Source organism: Paramormyrops kingsleyae, chromosome 25 (genome assembly GCF_048594095.1).
Source record: "Paramormyrops kingsleyae isolate MSU_618 chromosome 25, PKINGS_0.4, whole genome shotgun sequence".
NCBI classification, from domain to species: domain Eukaryota; kingdom Metazoa; phylum Chordata; class Actinopteri; order Osteoglossiformes; family Mormyridae; genus Paramormyrops; species Paramormyrops kingsleyae.
The window spans coordinates 11,089,760-11,109,389 of record NC_132821.1 but is presented as its reverse complement, the minus strand read 5'-3'; the positions used below and the strand labels follow the sequence as shown (position 1 = coordinate 11,109,389).

The window sequence follows — 19,630 nt, the reverse complement described above, 5'->3', positions numbered from 1 at the left end:
AACTGGAGATTAAATCATTACTGTTAATTGTAATCATCGTCTGACTGTTGATTTGAATTCTTATATTGGACTAAGCAAAGAAATATATTGTCACATCAGCCCCACCAGGAAAAATTTTCACCAGCCGCCACTGCTGTAGAGCCTACTATATATTTGTGGTGTGGTGGCGAATTGGTGCAGAAGTTTTAGAACTGCACTATCGATTTATCACTTTATTTAGAAATATAAATTCAGTTCTTATCCTTTTTAAAAGTTACATTTTTTGAAATTGTCTATCAAAGTGTCCCTCAGAATGACACTGGGGCTGGGGTGGGCGGGGCTACGAGGGGGGGAGGGGACTCGGTCAGAATGGTATATTAAGAGGAGACCTCCGCATGTACAGTTACTCTACCTCTGCTTCCAGCGAGACAAGAGCTCCAGATTCTGCTCAAGATTTCATCTTTTGTCGAACAACTCGTCAAGAATGGCTTCCAAGGCGTAAGTTATGATCAATTTATTATTGCATTTGAATGTGTAGAAACTGTGGATACACTTGTTCATCCTTGTATGTAGTTTACTGACACTGTGCTTAAGTCTCTTAAACTGACTACTATTTTTAAAACTTAAATTGCATCCACTACAAGACGAAAACAATATTTCGAAGCAACTTTTTTTAATTACTAAAAACTCATCTTTTTAGAAAGACATTTTAAGGTACTTTATAGATTCTCCTGTTTTATCTCTTTATTATTTTTTTTTCTGTAGCACTTTTGAGATTGCTAAAATATAAAGTGCAATGCAAATAAAATGTATTTTATACTAATTATCTTTATATTAGTAGTTAAGATGGTATTAAAGTGTAGAATACCATTTTTTTATTTGCAGTGATCACAAAGGGCTTATATTTCTTGATATAAATGTAGCTAATTAGTAAACATTTTTCAGTAGTTGTGATCATGTAGTTTACTAATTACTTTTCTCAGTCTGGGACCCATCAGGATGACAATAGATAAGCAAATGTTATTTATCCAAACCACTGAGGAATGAACAATGTTGATGATGATGACTGGAATGGGTCCTGAAAATCATGAATTAAATCTAATCTTAAGTAGCACTTCCTTGACTGTTACATAACTGTTAATTGTTTTTTTTTGTTGTTTTTTTTATATCCGCAGTACTTCCAACAGGCATTTCCTGCTCTGCCCCGTGTGCAAGAAGACACAGGCAAGCCTCTCAGTGCATCTGACTAGGGTGTGCATGAAGAGATCTTCGAAAGAAGCCATCCAAGAAGTAGTGGAGAAGGCAAAGCAGGATGTGCTTGAAGTTCTGCAGTGGGGCAGGGTGTTCAGCTACAGGCACCTGCGAGACATTATGGATGATGCTAATCCTATGAGCAGGTTGGTGGGAAAACTCTTCAGTCTTTTTTACACATCTCGCGTCGTTTCTTCAGTATGACATTTACTAAGAGTTTTTTATTTACTTATTTATCTGAAAGGATGATCCAGGAGCTGGAGCGTCGCCACATGGTGGTGACTGACACCCCCTCCCCAGCAGTAGCGGCGCAGACCAGCAGTGTTCCTGTGATGGCTGGTACAACCGTGCAGCGACCGGAGAGCTCGGCGACTGAGCAGTCGGAGGACGCAGTCAGTGTCAGCAACGGCGAGATCTTTCAAGTGTGAGTATGAGTGTCTCGGATTTGCAGCTTCATTGATACCTTTTGCTTTTGCTTGTCAGCCAATTGAAGGTGCAATTTTAAGACGAAATATGTTTTGCACATGGCAGTACCCGGGAGGTGCAGTGGCCACAGACCTCCAGGCACATGATGCAGGAGAAGGGACTGTGCCGGAAACATTCTCTGGACCATCCCCTCCTGAAGCGCTACGCCGCATACTTGGAGAAGGATCTCCTGAATGAGAATTTCAAGCAGACGGTGAGGTCTCCCATAAGTTCACTCTATTATTTTTTGGAGCTTTATATCTACGCAATATATTCATTAAGTAATGCCGATTTTATTTTCCAGGTGGAAAACGTCAGCAGGTTCATGTTTTTGTGAACTCAGAAGAGCCATCCCTTGAATTTCTGAGGGAGAGGGAGAAGACGAAGCTCTTCTTTCGGGAGCTGACTGAGGCTGGTCTCTCCAGGCAGACTCAGGTCAACTACATGAAGAGCCTGAAGAGGTTGGTAGCATGTAGATTTTTAACAGTATATTGTAGGTTTGTGTTGTATTGTCGTATCTGTTTTCTTCAAGGAAGTTCAGTCCTTCCGCTATTGTCATGGTGGCATGTACAAGTTTATGTACATATGGATACTTACATACCTGTCCTTCCTCTGACAGATTCCTCAAGTACCACACCGTGGCCACCGACCTCCGGCGTGACAACATTGCCTTGTGGAATGAGGCAATGTTCTTCGTGGAGTACCTGGGCTCACTCCAGCAGAGCACTGCAAAGTTGGTGAGTAAGGAGATGACGCAAAGGAGGTAAGTTCAACTGTCAACACCCGTTAAATTCCATATTATGATTTGATTATACATCTCCTCTACTGTGTTTAACACACTCATAATGTTTTTTTTCATCTCCCTCACTGCTCCTGGAGTGCACTGCATGGAGAAGCAGAGCCATTTTACATTGTGAGCACATTTTATTAAAATGTGTACTGTATTGATTAGAATTGACAGTAATTGAATTTTCTTCTCCCACCCACATAGTCATGTCATTCTCACGGAGATGAGCCCAGAGAAGAGTCCAGAGGACTGTTGGGCCGTGCTGAGGGCGGCCAAGAACGACTTCTTGGCAGTCCTTGGCAAGGTGTATCCGGAGGAGATGCCCCTGGAGTGTGCAGAGTGCTGCCTTGTCCTCTACTACCTGGAGGCCACGGTGATTCTGAAGCATCTCCAGCCACCAGGCGTGGTGGAGCACATGACCGTAAGTGTTGTATTCTTTTTGTCTTCACTTTTCCTTTTTGCCGATACTCTTATTTATCAGTGGGACATCATTGTATTGTGTAGGTCCAGGAGTGGATGACCAGGAGCACGTCCGAGGCCGACCATACGGTGATTGTGGTGAAGGAACACAAGACGTCGGCGCAGCAAGCGGCCACGTTTGCATTGTCCTCTGAGGAGGAGACGGTAAGTATATCAAGTTTGATAAGATTTATTATCCGACTCTCAGTTCTGACAGAAGGGGCCGGAAAATGGATAAAAGCATTTGAGGAGGAAACTATGGGTCGGCTCCTGGTGATAGGGGACATAAAGGCGGTTCTGGCTTGCGTTTTTGGGGTAGACGGAATGGAGAGACTGCTGCGAAGCAGTGGCCTGGCAGCGGTGACAGGGACTCCTGTGAATGAGTCATGTCACTTTGACGGTTACCGTGCTAACTGCTGGCATCAGCTGCGACTAATGTTTCCTTCACAGCTGAGTGTGGTTGAAATGAAGGTGGAGCCCATCAAGGAGGGGGAGAGCCCAGCTGCCTATCTGCAAGCTCAAGAAAAGCGGTGGCGCACTGAGACGGAGCAGGACCTGCAGAATCCGGCATTCAGAGAGAGGAGGAGGACTTTGCTAAAGAGCGTGAGAGGGAACTGACAAAGAAATGGAATCAGATGCAGCTGGAGCAGCTTACCGCTAAAAAGAAAAAAGTCCAGGCACCAGTGGTCTCTCCGGACCCAAGTCCCGGGGGCAGCCTGTGGACAGCCGACAGTCTCCTGTCGCTGGGGCCCCCCATGATACTAATTGGCCTCAGGTCCCTAATTGGAACAGAGTGAGTAGATACAATGGATGGGGGTTTCCTCAAAGGGCACCCATTTACCCACAAATTTGATGATCCCAGACTCTAGAGAGACTGGGGAACAGGGTGGTTCAGCTGGTGTGCTGGAGCTGTGATCAGCCAGGACACACCTGTATGTTCCAAAATCTTGTTTAGTGGAAGTTCAGATAGGTTACAAACATGTAAATATGCCCATACTAATATTAGAGCATATCCCAGTGAATTTGTCAGGCAGAGATGCTTTGTGTCAGCTGCAGATAGACATAAAATGTACAGAGGGGGGCGTAGAGGTGCTCAGTGGACAGTAGTGTTGTAGTTCTCGAGACCGGTCTTGGTCTCGAGACCGGTCTCGAGACCAATTTTTTGTGGTCTCGGTCTTGTCTTGGTCTCGACTCTATTTGGTCTCGGTCTTGTCTTGGTCTCGGACATAGCGGTCTCGATGGGATGGGGAAAAAAAGAGAAAACTGCGCATCCTCACAGAACAGTATCATTATTTATTACGCACCTCAATTCAAATGCAACCAGTCAGATGCATCCATTTCAAAAACGTTACATTTTATACATTTTCTCCACGGACACTGCCAGTGCTTCATAGTCCACAAACATCATACACATCGTATCATACATCGGCAAAAAAATGTCCGCGAAGTCTATAGCATAGTTATAATTCAAATAAATTAGGTATTTTACATTGATTAGAAAGCACGGTCTTGGAGGTGCAAGTCAATCTGGAGGCTCATTCTCTTCAATTCAAAGCAAAGGATCATTACATAGCTGTATTCATAGCTTACCTGAGGTCTCTGTCCCTGGTATAAGAGACTTAATATGAACATCTTTCTGGTACATCCCATCTCTTTCCCTTGACGAGGTCTGATAAAATGGTTATAGGAGAGGATTGATGAGAATATTATTTTCCATCAGGTCTCGTAACTATGACAAATCTGGGAGATTTTAAATGAGAGACATATGGACATACGGACAATATAATTGAAAAGATAACATGAATTTGATTTAACGAGTAATGACACTTTACAGCAATGCCTTTTTCTCTACGGTTGATCTGGGTAATGTGATGTCGATTCTAGCCCTAGTCTGTTTTCGGTCTTGGTCTTGGTCTTGGTCTCGACCAGTCTTGGTCTTGGTCTCGCCTTAGTGTGTCTTGGTCTTGGTCTTCGACTTGGTCTTGGTCTTGGTACCCTCAAGTCTCGGCAGTGTCTTGGTCTTGATACCCTCCGGTCTCGGCAATGTCTTGGTCTCGGTTTAGGCGGTCTTGACTACAACACTAGTGGACAGTACAGCCTTCTGCGACAAAATTTGTTGTTCAATAGGGGACAGCATAGTTCATACGGGATTGAAGATGTTACTGATAAAGTTGGGGAAATTCTAGAACAGTGGGGGCCATTTATACAGGAACAATATAGCAATAGGCTGAATTGGACATAGAACAAACATACATGTTTGTTGCGATGGAGAGATTTCAGTGTGAGGGAATGCAGGCTGCTACCGAAGGTGAGTTGGTGAGAGTCAGTGGAGTGCAGAGTATGTAGGAGACTTGAGAGGTTTGTGGCTGTGGAGCATGATAGGAGTGCAGTGTGAAGGGAAATAAAGTGTAGAGGAATGTGGGCAGGAGACAAAATGTGGAGGTTAGTTTATGATTTGTGTGCAGCGAAATAGTTAGTGGGGGATCAATCAGTGGGAGATCCCAGTCCTCACACCCTGCTAACAGATGTGCCACCCAGTGCAGAGTGGTTCACAGTTGTGGATTTGTAGATGGAATTTTTCAGGGTGTCCCTAACACAACAGTCACAGTTTTTGTTTGCGATCACCTATAGGGGTCAGCAGTTCATCCACGCGAGGATACTGCAAGGATGTGAACACATGCTTAGGGCAGATTTGGATGGATTGAATTTAAGAAGCACAGTGCTACAGTATGTGGGTGATTTGCTCTGTGTTATATGCACAGGCACTGAAGCCGCCGTTGCTGAAGGTCTTAGCGAAAGGGGGGCTTGAGGTGCACAAAGCTAAGCTGCAATACTGATAAGAACAGGCTGCATGCTTGGGGTGTGAGTTCAGCCACGGGAGGGGCCCTTATGAGGCCTCTGTGTGGAAACAAAGGGGATGCTAAGGACTCTGAGGGTCTGTTTCACGACCGTGATGGATTTTTGGTTGTGCCTTTGTCGTGTGGTTGACACCTTAATAATGCATGCCCATTGCGCAAGGGGGGAGTGCTATGAAAAGAAAAAAACAAGGTTTATGAGTTGAAGTTGTACATGGGGTGTCTAACTCAAATATGCAAAGTTATTTTCAAGCAGGAAGAGGGGAAAGCAAGACGGCAAGAGAAGAACAGACACAGGAGGTTTGCAGGCAGGGTATGCAGTGGTGGCCAGACAAGGCCAGGATTATGTAACCTTGAAGGCAGACAGACTGGGGGGAGCCCAGTCAGCCCAGAGAGCCGAGGTGATAGTGGTTATCGAGGCCCTGAAATTAGCAGAAGGGAAAGAAGTTACCATATACTCAGACTCAGCATATGCTGTAGGCGCAGTGCATGTGGAACTCAGCCAATGGCTGAGGGCAGGATTCTTGACCGCGGGAAACAAGCCAATAAAACACGAAGCAGAAATGAGGGAATTGGCAAAGGCCTTGATGCTTCCCAAAAAAGTGGCAGTGGGGTTAGGAACAATGGTGGACATGAAGGGTTAGGAACAATGGTAGCGAAAGGAAATCAGGCCGCAGATGAGGAAGCAAAGAGGGTCACAGGGTACGTGATGTCCAAACAGATGATCACGGTAGAGCAGGAAGTTCACCCGAATTACAGACTGACCCTGGAGAAAGCGTTGGGATTGAGACATGCGTTCGGAACTGTGTATCATCCGCAGTCCCAGGGAAAAGTGGAGCGAATGAACCAAACAATAAAACAAAAATTGGCAGAAATCTGCGCGCAGACCAAAATGAATTGGGTTGACGCACCCTGATGTCAGTGAGGTGTTCCATAAACAGGGGGACCGGGTTCACCCCCTTTGAGCTCCAGACAGGCAGGCAGTTCCCAGGACCCCAGAAAGGGTTAACCTGGACCCCCAACGAGAAGGGGGAGCAAAATCCTTGGGCATATTATGATTGTTTGCAAGGTCTCGTTGCAGATTTCTCTAAACAGATCCAGGAGGCGAGACCAGAGAACCAGCCAGCCAAACCACACACGGCGGAGTGGGTCCTACTGAAAGTCATCAAACGGAAGTGGTCAGAGCCCAGGTGGATGGGCCCCTTCCAGGTTACGGAGAGGACGTCACACGCGGTTCGTCTGAAAGGCAAAGGCGACACGTGGTTTCACTGGAGCCAGTGCGCGGCTGCGGAGGACCCAGGGAGAACCACAGCAGAGATCCAGGAGGCCTGAGGGAAGGAACCTAGAGCGTCAGTTCGGCTCAGCCAGACACAACTCAGGTCTCAACAGAAGGGGCAGAATAATCCCCTGACCTGAGCAACCAGAGCAGGGTAGTCCACCCCTGCTCCAACGACCAGAAAGAACAAAAGCACCTCATCCGCCGCCAGACAACACTAGGACCAGGATGAAGATCAAGATAAAAAGGGGAATGTTGGGGGGAAACAAGTGTGTTGTGTGATGCTTAAAATGCTTAAAGTGTTAATGATTAGTGGTTTGTGAGCCATGCCAGCCATGGACTCCGAAGGGGGGCCGCGCCTGTGGCGGGCTGGGAGTGGAATTTCCCTGAAGCTCAGGGTTTTTGCCCTCCTTCCTAGGCTGGATGGACAGATTGTGTGTGGAACTCTTTGGAGTCCTAAAGGGGGGAGTGTGCGCTATGTTTGGGGAAGTATGCTGTACTTACATTCCCAACAACACAGCACCAGACGGCTCAGTGACCAGGGCACTCGAGGGTCTCCGGACCCTCTCCAAAACAATGCATGCACACTCCGGGATCAGTAACATCTGGGATGCCTGGCTGACCTCGGCGTTCGGACAGTGGAAAGGCTTAATGAGCTCGCTTTTATTATCCTTTGCTACTTTTGCTGCGATTTTAGTCACTTGCGGGTGTTGCTGTATTCCCTGCCTGCGTGCACTGTCAGTTCATCTCATCACTACCGTGATAGAGAAGCGGGATGGCACCTATGCGCGGATGATGCCTCTCCTGCCTGTCGGGCCGGAGAGGGGCAAAGGTCATTTGGACAGCTTTGAACTACGACTCCCCCGCCAATAGGGTGATCTCCTTGTGGAGATCAAAAGGGGGAATGCAAAATTTCATAAATAAGGGAAAATATTACTAATCAGCATAATCAGGGTGATCTCCTTGCGGAGATCAAAAGGGGGAATTGAGGGAATAATTAATAAAATAAAGGGAATGATTCTATAAGGCTGTAACTAGTCAAAACAAGAACTGACTGGCGCGCCGGCAAGCCAAGGCTACCTAATCGGAACAGATAGGGGGGGCGACAGAGAACATCAGCGGCCCCTACTTATCTTTTAGCCTTCCAGAAGGCCAAGAACAGTACGAGCCGGCTGGAACCACACATATGGTTGTCACGTACACGGAAGGTACTGAGAAAGGGGGGGGGGATGCCCAAAGGGCTTTAAAAGGGATACAGCTGATACATATGGCAGAGCCTCCTCCTGTACATGCTGAATGTATGTCAGACGGCCGCTCCCGGATTGCAATCTGTCAGACAATAAACCGGTGATTTGCAACTTCTCCCCGTGTCAGCTGTGAATCTCTTCTCATCCACGGACCCGGTGGAGACGCCGTGCTCCAACAACAGAGACATATGAATTTAACAGTACGACTTAGAAGGGTGTAACTTTGAGAAGACAGGAATCTCACTGGTAAAAAAAAGTATAGCCACATTTTATAGCAAAAATGCAATAAAGACCTTTATTACATTTATCTGACTCACTCTATTTGTTTATGCGACCTGCAGGTCAGCCATGGCTGTGTTCCCAGTGTGTTGGGGGACGGGTACCTCTGTGTGTGCATCAGAGAGAGGTGTGAAACAGCCATCAAGGAAACAAAAGCCCTAGCAGCAGCAGGAGGACTCTTTCTACAATGTACCTAACATTTTGATGTGTTGCTCTAAAACTAGGTGGATGAAGAACAACTACATATTAAGAAGCATTAACATTGGGAGTCTTTGCTGTAGGTGAGCATATATTACACAGGTCTACAAAAAAAATTCAGGTTCCAAGGTTTTTTGAATGGATTTAGGGTACTTTGAGGGTGCTGAAATCAAAAATTTTGCTGAATTGGTTCTAGTTTTTGAGATAATGGAAATCCACAAAAATAATGCATTCCCCCAATGCGACTTGTGTGTGATAACAAATGCAATAGCTTTTGGTCTGTCTTTTGACTCGTTAACAGTGTCTTAGGTAATGAAATGAATGATTAGATATTTTTTATTCCTTTTTGTGTGATGTTAGACTGTTTACTTACTAGCTGTAACTAAAATAAAAACATTCTTGCAATTCCGAATGCTTTTCAAAACGTGTTGCCTTAATTAAATAACTATTAAATGTCTCCTGGGGTGGCATGTTGGTGCAGTGGTTAGCACTGTTGCCTCATACCTCTGGGACCCAGGTTTGAGTCTCCCCCTGGGTTACATGCGTGTGGAGTTTGCATGTTCGCCCCATGTTGTCGTGGGGTTTCCTCTAGGTACTCTGGTTTCCCCCCACAGTACAAAGACATGCTGAGGCTAATTGGAATTACTGAATTGCCCGTAGGTGTGCATGTGTGAGTGTCAGTGTGCCCTGCGATGGGCTGGCCCCCCATCCTGGGTTGTTTCTCACCTCGTGCCTGTAGCTTCTGGGATAAGCTCCAGACACTGAAGCTTACCTTTCATATGAGAAAATGCATTTTACATATTAATTCTGTACAACATAAAAGTCTCATCCATAGGATTCGGACTCGGCTGTAGGACTGATAGCGGTTTTATTCTCTCCATCATGGTTGGTTTCAGTTGGCATTGGTGTCAGCGGTATGTAAACTGTGTAACATGAATAACTGCAGCATCTTTAACGTACCCTATTAGAGCTGGACTCACTTGGCTTCACAATCTCTAGTTTAATGTGGAAGATCATATTTTTACATTATGTCACAAAAATTCATACATTGTCTAACTATATATTGAGGTCAGTGGAGAACTTCTTGTACATGAACCCACACATGTACAGAGCCCCATGCAGGTTTTCACACCCAGCATAGGTCTAAACCCTCTCCTCTGAATGACTTTCGCTCTACACCAAAATCAAAACGAAGTTCTTCACCAAGATCAATTTTCCCCTGAGCTAAGAAAAGGATGACGTCCTGCTCTTTCCCGTCCATCTCCACGGTGTAGAGCCTGGGCCGAATGTTGGCTTTCTTCCTGGAATGATTAATTAGCCGTCCAAAAGTTTGCTTCTTGGGGTGGCACTCACATTGAGGTACGTGTGCATCAATGCACATGTGATTATTTTTACTGTTCTTGAAGAAAAACATATACCCAGTCTGCTCCTCAGTTGTAGCCTGGTGGATCTGCCAGCCCTCTGTGGCTGTGACTACCCGCCCATGGTAGTCACAGACCACCTCACCAGCCTGGAAATGCCGGGTCGTGCAGACGCCCTTGCCCTTCCCCACAATGTCCGCCACCACCAGTCCCTTCCACTTTTGTGTGGTGATGAGCTTCTGGATGCGCCTCGAGTCCATCGCCGTCTTGACAGATCCGGTGGGCTTCCAGTCTTTTAGGATCCTGGCAGCGCTGGGGACGTTGCTCTTCCAACCCTGCTTCTTTATCCAAGCGTTGACCCTCGACTCTGTGGGTTCCCGCCTGCCAAAGTGTGCTGTCAAAAGCAAATGAAATTGGTTGGTTAGTCAAGAAGACCATGTGAATCGTGTACATAGGATAGTTTCTCAGTAAAAAGGTCATTAATTAGTGTCAATAACAATACTCAACAGAAGACATGCTTCACGCGCAGTTTCATCTGGGCCTTCAGCCAGCACTCGTAAAGCTGCCTCTGGATCTGGCCTGACGTCTGTGAACGAACGGTCCTCTCTGGTACATCTCCATCCAGGGTCACCGGATGAGTCTGCAGAAGCCGGTCATATGCTGCCTGGATATCGGTCCCTTGATTTGATCCGGGGGCAGCACTCCGCACAGCGCCACGGGTAGCACGGATGGTTCCCTCTTCTGCAGAGGAGGCACTGAAATACAAACAGTTTAAGATTAGTGTTCAGTTATGAGGGCTTTGATTGTGTGTGTTGAAAGTCCGACAGCAAACATAAATCATGCTTACCTTAAGTCACCTGCCAGCTTGCTCAGCAGCTTACTGGCTGCCACCACATCTTGAGCCGTCGCAGCAGAATGACTGAGATAATCAGCCACCAAAGTCTTTTCAGAGTCTGACATGTTCTTGGTGGCTGTACCAAACACTCGCCGGGCAGTCTGGCTGGTCACTGGGTCCAGCTGGTATCTAAAGTTCAAAATTAACATGGCCTTTATTAATACTTCTCACATGACGCCTGATAATGTGTATTCAGCACATATTGTGGGGGAAATGCATCACGATGATTAGCTTACTTTTGGTGCAGCCGGTGGAGGTCATTTGATGCATTGTATATCGGCCTCCCTGAGGTGGAGACAAAGAACCTCTCATCTCCCCCCTGCTGATTGGTGGTTCTTTTGCTCCAATTGGAGGCCAGGAGCTGCGGACGCACGTGACTGAAGTAGGTATCAAACCACTGTCGGCAGAGGAAAAACATGAACAAGGATTTAATTTTGAAAAGATGCTGTTTGGTTCATGCAGGAAATATGAAATAAATCTGGACCAATTTGAATAAGTTACCTTCTCCTCCTCAGAGGAAAGGGCAAATGCAGCCACTCGTCGTGTGGACGATCTGTGCTCCTTTACCCCAATGACCGTGTAGCCCGACTCATCTCTGGTCCTCTTCATCCACTCCTGGACCTGCACAAAACAAGACGTCACACTGGTTAACACTAGAACTCCTGGAAAAATGAGGCTCTCCTCACGAGGAGCCCCCCCCCCCCTTACTCCCCACACAAGCTGCCCGCCCCCTCTGCAGCACCATTAATACCTTTTGTTTTGCAAATGAATCACAGTCACTCAGTTAAAGTCATCCCCCCAGCCTGAAGTCACTTCTTCAGCTCAGGTCTGCACTAAAGAGTTTATCTAGCGGTGTGTTGTAAGGAATCGTATACATGCTTTGATACAGCATAATTGGAAATATAGTGGAACCCCCAAATCCACTAGGGTAACCGTGGTGGCAATTACACAAATATGTGATATAACAAATACATATACTTGATGTATGTTCTTTACACAACTATATGTGTAAATTTATGATCAAATAAATGTGCAGACAATCTTATACACGTGCATGCATGTACATTTTTTATATAAACACTTCATATGGTACATGGGAAAAAAGTTGCATCATTGAGTCATGAGTGCAAGCTGCCAGAAATTTAGACACAGAATGTGTAAATTTCAAGTATCAGATGGTATAAAGATAAAGAGCATATGTGTGTGTGTATGAAAGAGAGAGAGTCAGTGTCATGGAAGATACACATTTATTATATAAAATAAGCAGATACACAAAAGGTACAAAACCATTTCGTGTGAACTGTTTCCGTGGAAGGTGCACTGTGGCATTATTTTTATTTTTTTTTATAACAAAAGGTTGAACTTTACACATTACATCGTATAACATTTTTGGCACCCCTCAAGTAAACAATATTTCGTTTTTACTGCATGCCACATTTATAATGCATATACCGCGCTAATGTCATGCCAGTGTCCTTTTACCGATATACGTAAATCAATTTATCTTTTAGCTCTTTAACTTTTAAAACTGAATAAGGTTACACAGATTGTTGCAGATATCAACTGTATGTATTTATTATATCAAATATAACCGCTTGAATGTGAAACGGGAACATACATACGCGAAAGTCTTCTTTATTGTGCCGTAATATATTTCGACCGCAATCTGTTTCTGAGTAATTAGCCCTTTTGTGTGCTCCAAACATGTAACGTGTGAACTGTTTCCGTGTGAAGTTCACTGTGGCATCTCATAATCCCATACATGACTGCATATACGTCCGGAGTAATTTATAGTCTTTTGTGTGCTCATAACTGCGCAATCTTTTTCGCACGTAGCGATGTCAGTGTGTAGCCTATACTGGCAAAGTGCATTGTGCCATCTCATAACAGATGGACATAGTAATCAGTAGTCATTTTTTTGTGCTCATAACTACGCAATGTTTCACATGTAACGTACGACGTTTCCCTGAAAGGTGCACTGTGCCATTTTTTAACAGGCTGAATGTGTGTTTTAGCACATACCTTTATTGTATTTTGTAAGATATTTGGACTTCATACGGTCTTTACACATTCTAAGTTGCAAGTTCCATTTTTTTTTCTTCATTACTTATAAAAATGTTTTGTCTGTCGGCACATTTATAATGCATATATCGCGCTAATGTCATGGCAGGGTAATTTTAACGACATAAATTAATTAATTTGTCTTTTAGCCCTGATCGAACTTTAAAACTGAAAAAGAGATTAACACCGATTGTTACAGACAGTAAGCAAATGCATTCTTTCAAATACTTTCGGGAAACTGAAATCGCAATTGCTGAATCAAGAGAAATGGGGATTAAATTGTATTTCAAATTACGATTATACTATACATTTATTTTACGATTCCTCAGACCACACTGTTAGAAAGACGTTTCTGAGCAGATCCGAGATTGAAACCGTGAAACTCGCTTTCATTTGCAAAACAATAGGTGTTGATTGGCGCTGATGAGGGGGCGGGCAGTTTGTGTGGGGAGTGAGGGGGGGGGGGCTCCACCAGAGGTGGGCCGAGATTTTTCGTAGGCTTTAGGGATTCTAGTGTTAATAAGGGTAATGGCAAAAGTGACAGTGACAGACAAAGAAGAGTACAATACTTACAGTCATGTGTTCCACCACGCCTGCTTGCTGGAGATGCTTCAGGATGACAATGGCCTCCAGGTAGTTGAGCAGGAGGCAGCACTCTTTCAACTCCAGGGGTGTTTCTTCTGGATAAACCTTTCCGACGATCGCCAAGAAGTCGTGCTTGGCAGCCCTCAGCACGGCCCAGCAATCTTCTGCATTCAGAGGGTTCTTCTCTGTCAGAATGGCATGCCTATAGAAAAATCTATTATTCTCAATCCTGATTTATACAGTCCACATTTTAAAATGCGAGTAAGACGGAGGAGACTATGGGCAGAATTTATAAGCAAATCACGATGTAAAAAATGAAATAGGTTATAACAATTGAACTTACCTCCTTTGGACGATCTCCTTACTCGCCAGCTTAGCACAGCTCAGCTGTAGTGAGCTCAGTTCCTCCATGAAGAACTTGGCGTCGTTCCACAGTCCTCTGCTGTCATGCCGGAGGTCGGTGATGACAGTGTGGTACTTCAGGAATCTGTCAGAGGAAGTACGGGTATCTAAGTATTCATATGTATGATATACATATATGTTCATATGCACATATATACATATACACCTAAGCACATATATAAAATACACATTAAAATACTATAAAAAAAATATACAAAACATGCTACCAACCTCCTCAAGCTCTTCAGGTAGTTCACCTGGGTCTGCCCGGACAGCCCGGCCTCACTCAGCTCCCGGAAGAAGAGCCTGGCCTTCTCCCTCTCCCTGACAAATTCCAGGGAAGGCTTCAGAGGGTTCATGTAAAACATGAACCTGCTGGCATTTTCCACCTAAAAAGAAAAAAACAGAATGAAAATGAATAAGTATATGAATATATTACTTACTATAAAGGTAAAAGAACAGTGCATTTTAAGGGAATCCTCACCTCCTGCTTAAAATTTTCATTCAGGAGATCCTTCTCTAAGTATGTGGCGAAGCCCTTCAGAAGGGGATGGTCCAGAGAATGTTTCCTGTACAGTCCCTTCTCCTGCATCATGTGTCTGGAGGTCTGTGGCCACTGCACCTCCCGGGTACTGCCATGTGGAAAATATATTTTGTCATACAATTGCACATTCAATTGGCTCACAAACAAAAGCAAAGAGTATCAATGAAGCTGTAAAGCCGAGATACTCATACTCACACTTGAAAGTACTCGCCGCTGCTGACACTGACTGCATCGTCCGACTGCTCACTCTCAGTGCTCTCCGGTCGCTGCCCGGTTGTGACTGTACCAGCCACCACAGGAACACTGCTGGTCTGCGCCACCACTGCTGGGGAGGGGGTGTCAGTCACCACCATGTGCCGATGCTCCAGCTCCTGGATCAGCCTTTCAGATAAATAAGTAAATAAAAAACTGATAGTAAATGTCATACAGAACAAACGACGCGAGATGTGTAAAAAAGACTGTAGAGTTTTCCCACCAACCTGCTCATAGGATTAGCATCATCCAAAATGTCTCGCAGGTGCCTGTAGCTGAACACCCTGCCCCACTGCAGAACTTCAAGCGAATCCTGCTTCGCCTTCTCCACTACTTCACGGATGTCCTTCTTTGAAGACCTTTTCATGCACACCCTAGTCAGATGCACTGGAAGGCGTGTCTGTGTCTTCTTGCACATGGGGCAGAGCAGGAAATGCCTGTTGGAAGCACTTGGGATAAAAAAAAAACAAACATTTATTTATTTACAGTTAGGTCATGGAAGTGTTAGCATATAGGAGAGAGGTGGTGAGTTTAGTGGAGTGGTGTCAGGACAATAATCTCCCCCTAAATGCTGACAAAACCAAGGAGATGATTGTAGACCCACGGAAGAAAGAAAAACAACACACACCACTGCATATTGAAGAGAAGGAGGTGGAGAGAGTGAAATATCTTGGTGTTCACTTGAGTGATGACCTCACTTGGTCTCACAACATCAATCAGCTGGTCTCAACAGCGTTTGTATTTCCTAAGAAGGCTGAGGAAATTTGGAATGGCAACCAGAATTTTTAAAAACTTCTATAGAAGTACTATTGAAAGTATTCTCACCAGCAACATCACAGTTTGGTTTGGGAACTCAACTGCAAAGGACCGGAAAGCCTTGGAACGGGTGGTGAGAATTGCCCAAACCATTATTGGAGCCGCTCTACCATCACTGGAGGACAACTATCACCCCAGAGTCATCAGGAAAGCCCATAGCATCATTAGAGACAATAGCCACCCCCAGCATAGACTGTTCACACTTCTGCCTTCAGGAAGATGCTACAGAAGTGTGAAATCAAGAACCACCAGATTAAAGAACAGTTTTTATTCACAGGCCATCAGGCTGGTGAATGATTCACACCCACTATCCCTTCCCCCCATAACACTGACTTAATTGTCAGGACAATTACCCTGTGAACAAGGAGAACCATAACCACTCTCCACCCATGCACACACATACACACACACACAGAACAATTTCTGCAGACTCTGTACACCACATGGGCCAGTCGGTGAACTTTATATTCACTCCAGGTCTCATTTAATTGCTCTTTTGTACAATACTGTAAATAATTTCTGAAGGTTTATGTGTTTGCACAATAGCCTTTGTCTAAATATTATTTATTTTTGTAATGCACATTGTATTGTCACTCTGTGTTTACTGTTCTATGTTTAGGGCGATGCAACGGAACATGTGGAGTAAGATTTTCATTATACGGTGTAACTGACTGTTTTTACCATGCATATGACAATAAATTTCTTAATCATAATCATGTTGACTATTTAGTTACATTGATATTAAGCAGTATAAGCCTTTTGTGAACACTGCAAATGAAAAAATAGTATTCTACACTTAAATTGTTTCGAAAAATTGTTTTAGTTTTGTTTAACAATCAATAAGTAGTCAGACTTTTGCACAGTGTCAGTAAAGTAAATACAAGGAAGAACAAATTTATCCACAGTTTTTACAGATTCAAATCGAATAATAAATTGATCATAACTTACAATTTGGAAGCCATTCTTGATAAATTCTTCAACAATAGATGAAATCTTCTACAGAGTCTGGAGCTCTTGTCTCGCTGGAAGCAGAGGTAGAGTAACTACATGTGGAGGTCTCCTCTTAATATACCATTCTGACCGCGTCCCCCCCCCGCCCCCCCCACACACACACGTAGCCCCGCCCATCCTACCCCCAGTGGCATTGTGAGGGACACTTTGAAAGACGATTTCAATTGTGAAACAAAGTAACTTTTAAGAAGGATAAGAACCGAATTTATATTTCTAAATAGAGTGCAGTTCTAAAACTTCTGCACGAATTCGCCACCACACCACATACAGTATGTATATAGTATACTATAATATAATTTACCCAAACAACAGATCCCTTATGTTGCTGCTCATATATACATTTGATTTGTGTCTGTGCCATTTCAAAACCATGTTGTGGGGTGATTTTAATATAAGCTATTGGAGCTGTAATTATGTCAGTTTTACCTCTTGATTAATGTGGAAGATCGCAATTTAACATAAATATAATGTAATAATGAATGTTTGTTTTCTTATGTGTCGGTCACGGCAAAGCCCCGCATACCATCGGAAAGCTACAGCGATTCTGAGCAACATTGCCAGTATGATCCAGAGCATGTGAGCGGAGCGGAGCGGTGAGAATTTCCGCTCCTCGCTCACGAGGCTGTTGGCTCCGCCCGCTCCTCCGCTCTAATTCGCACTAAGCCGCTCCGCTCAACACCGCTCCTCGCTCCACTAAAATGTCCTCCCGCTCCAGTCAAATCGCTCCACGCTCGCTCCAGTTTAAAAGAGGAACAAATCATCTGCATGCCTAACAAATTTCACCTTAAACCGAAGCCTTATGTCATAAAGAAATATGAGCAACGGCAACATTGCCAGTCAGAACAGAAAATATTTATTTTTAAGCAACCTATCGGCAACAACGGACAGGTTTGGAAATGGCATTCCACACAAAAATAGGCTTAAAAATAAAGGAATCAGTGGGTTTAATAGCCTAAAGAATATACAGACACGTTTTAAATTCCTCAATTTTTTTCTGTTGATGCAGCACGTCTCTAAAATAAAATTTTACGTTACGTGAAATTAAAAAAAAATCTTATTAGACCTACTTTAAATGACAAAACGAATTTATTTGATTACCAATATTTACTTTATAGGCTTTTATACTTTAATTTACTTTATAGACTTGATATGCTACAACCATATAAAACTTGGACGCGTTTTGCTCTGGCTTCCGCTTGTTCGCGTAGCACACTCATGTTTCTGAGAAAAGTGATTCCAAAGTGAATCTTTACTCACTGAAACAGTTTCACCACATTGTTGTTCTTGCTGTACATTCTTGTCATCTATACGTTTGATAAGAATAGTACACTTGTATGATTTATCAGTTTCCTTTGTGAAATATTTTGCGAATTCCATCTCGGCCAATTTGTGTAACAGTCTCGATAATTGTACAGATGAATTCTGGGTAGATTTGGGCACGCCTCAGAATTGTAGTGTGAGCGGTATCGGAGCGAAATTGGAGCGAGACAAAGCGACCGCTCCAGCCTTAATTAAAATACCGCTCCGCGCTCTGACCAAATTCCGCTCCTCGCTCACGCTCCGCTCCGCTCCGCTCACATGCTCTGGTATGATCCAATTTCGATTTCCCCGTTTTTACCCTGAAATTTCTGCCTGAAATTGCCACCCCGCCCCCGTCTTGCTCTAACGCACACTCGCACTCGCTCACTATTTGAAGCGAGCCAGCCTTAAAGGGCCCAGATCGCATTACAGATGGTACCACAGATTGTTCTAATCCGTACTGTTCTGACACAGACAAATTGACATACAGTGACTACTAGTATTAGCAGGAGGATAGGCTCAGTCTAAAATGTTCCTAAAATTTTGGTGTATTGCTCTTCATCCAATGGGGCTATCAGCATTACTGGTTAAAAGAAAAAAAACTTCCAAAATAAGTCATTAATACATTTATTTGACTCACTCTGCTTTATTACGTGACCTGCTGTTTACGTGATCTCAGCCTAACTGTTGTGTTCCCAGACTGTTGGGGGATGGATAGCCCTGCATGTGCATCGCAGAGAGGTGCAAAACAGCCATCAATGAAATAATCGCCCTAGGCTGGCAAGCCCATCCTAGGTATATGTCGCCTCATCCCAGATGCTAATGTTAACAATTGTCCTGTGGGTCACACTGGTAATTCTTGAGGCTTCCTTAAATGGTCCCATTAGTCATCATGTTTTTATGCTCCACAAATACTGTAGGTTTTCAGCTTTATTTGCCTGAGTACATTTTATATTGTCTGTGATGCTGCTGCAGATCAGGCTATTTTCACTGATTGCATTGCTTTGACCTCTGTGATTTTGCTATGGTTATCTTGCTAATTCCTTTGCAAACTGTAAAATAAAAGCATGATTCCTTGAGCAGACGGGGTGTGTGTTTGAGTATGTAATGTGCGATGGTGTATTTCCAACCTATTACAGGTCAGTGTGCCATGCATCAGATTGGTAGTGGCCCAGTGTATAATGCTCCTAATATTTTGAAGGGTTACTCTAAAACTACTGGGGCTATAAGCATGTGTCTGGGCTCTTTGTGGACTACAAATGCTTTACTTTAATTTGATGTATGATTTGCCTGCGTGGCCTGATGCAGAGCTGCAAACAAGAACCATTTCAGGTATCTGTGCAGACTGTCAGCGCTTCCCAAGTCTGTGTCCCCTCATCCCAGATGTGAGCTGTGGCTCACACTTAAAATACTTGAGGCAGCAATACTTGGGGCAAAGATATTACAGGGACTTAAACGTTAGACACTATCAAAAAAAATATATATATACCTGGATGTTACTAGAATGTAATGTCACTTTATTTCACTGGATGTCAATTTATTTCACATTTAAAGAGTTATTTCACATTAAAACTGCATACAAGAAAATAGTACATAGAAGAAAACAGA

At 44.1% G+C, this 19,630-nt stretch overlaps 1 protein-coding gene and 1 long non-coding RNA gene across 2 annotated transcripts; both read right to left on the bottom strand.

Annotated features, from left to right (window-relative positions):
- Nucleotides 1-11,641: 11,641 nt before the first annotated feature.
- LOC140582747 (uncharacterized) lies at nt 11,642-14,997 on the bottom strand. Its single transcript, XM_072707060.1, has 6 exons — nt 14,840-14,997; nt 14,585-14,732; nt 14,332-14,489; nt 14,042-14,185; nt 13,683-13,900; nt 11,642-11,673 (listed from the first exon to the last, which is right to left on the bottom strand). The coding sequence occupies exons 1-6, from the start codon at nt 14,995-14,997 to the stop codon at nt 11,642-11,644; spliced, it is 858 nt and encodes a 285-aa protein (XP_072563161.1).
- A 211-nt stretch (nt 14,998-15,208) lies between these two features.
- Nucleotides 15,209-18,497, bottom strand: LOC140583051 (uncharacterized). Its single transcript, XR_011985845.1, has 3 exons — nt 17,981-18,497; nt 16,661-16,734; nt 15,209-15,345 (listed from the first exon to the last, which is right to left on the bottom strand). It is a non-coding gene; the product is annotated as an uncharacterized lncRNA (long non-coding RNA).
- Nucleotides 18,498-19,630: the final 1,133 nt, after the last annotated feature.

Coding starts and splice junctions, on each gene's coding strand:
- LOC140582747 (XM_072707060.1), bottom strand. CDS start 14,997: ATGGTGGTGACTGACACCCCCTCCCCAGCAGTGGTGGCGCAGACCAGC. Junction 14,186..14,331: donor TACCTGAAGAGCTTGAGGAG/GTTGGTAGCATG, acceptor TTCCTCTGACAG/ATTCCTGAAGTACCACACTG. Junction 13,901..14,041: donor AAGGAGATCGTCCAAAGGAG/GTAAGTTCAATT, acceptor ATTTTTCTATAG/GCATGCCATTCTGACAGAGA.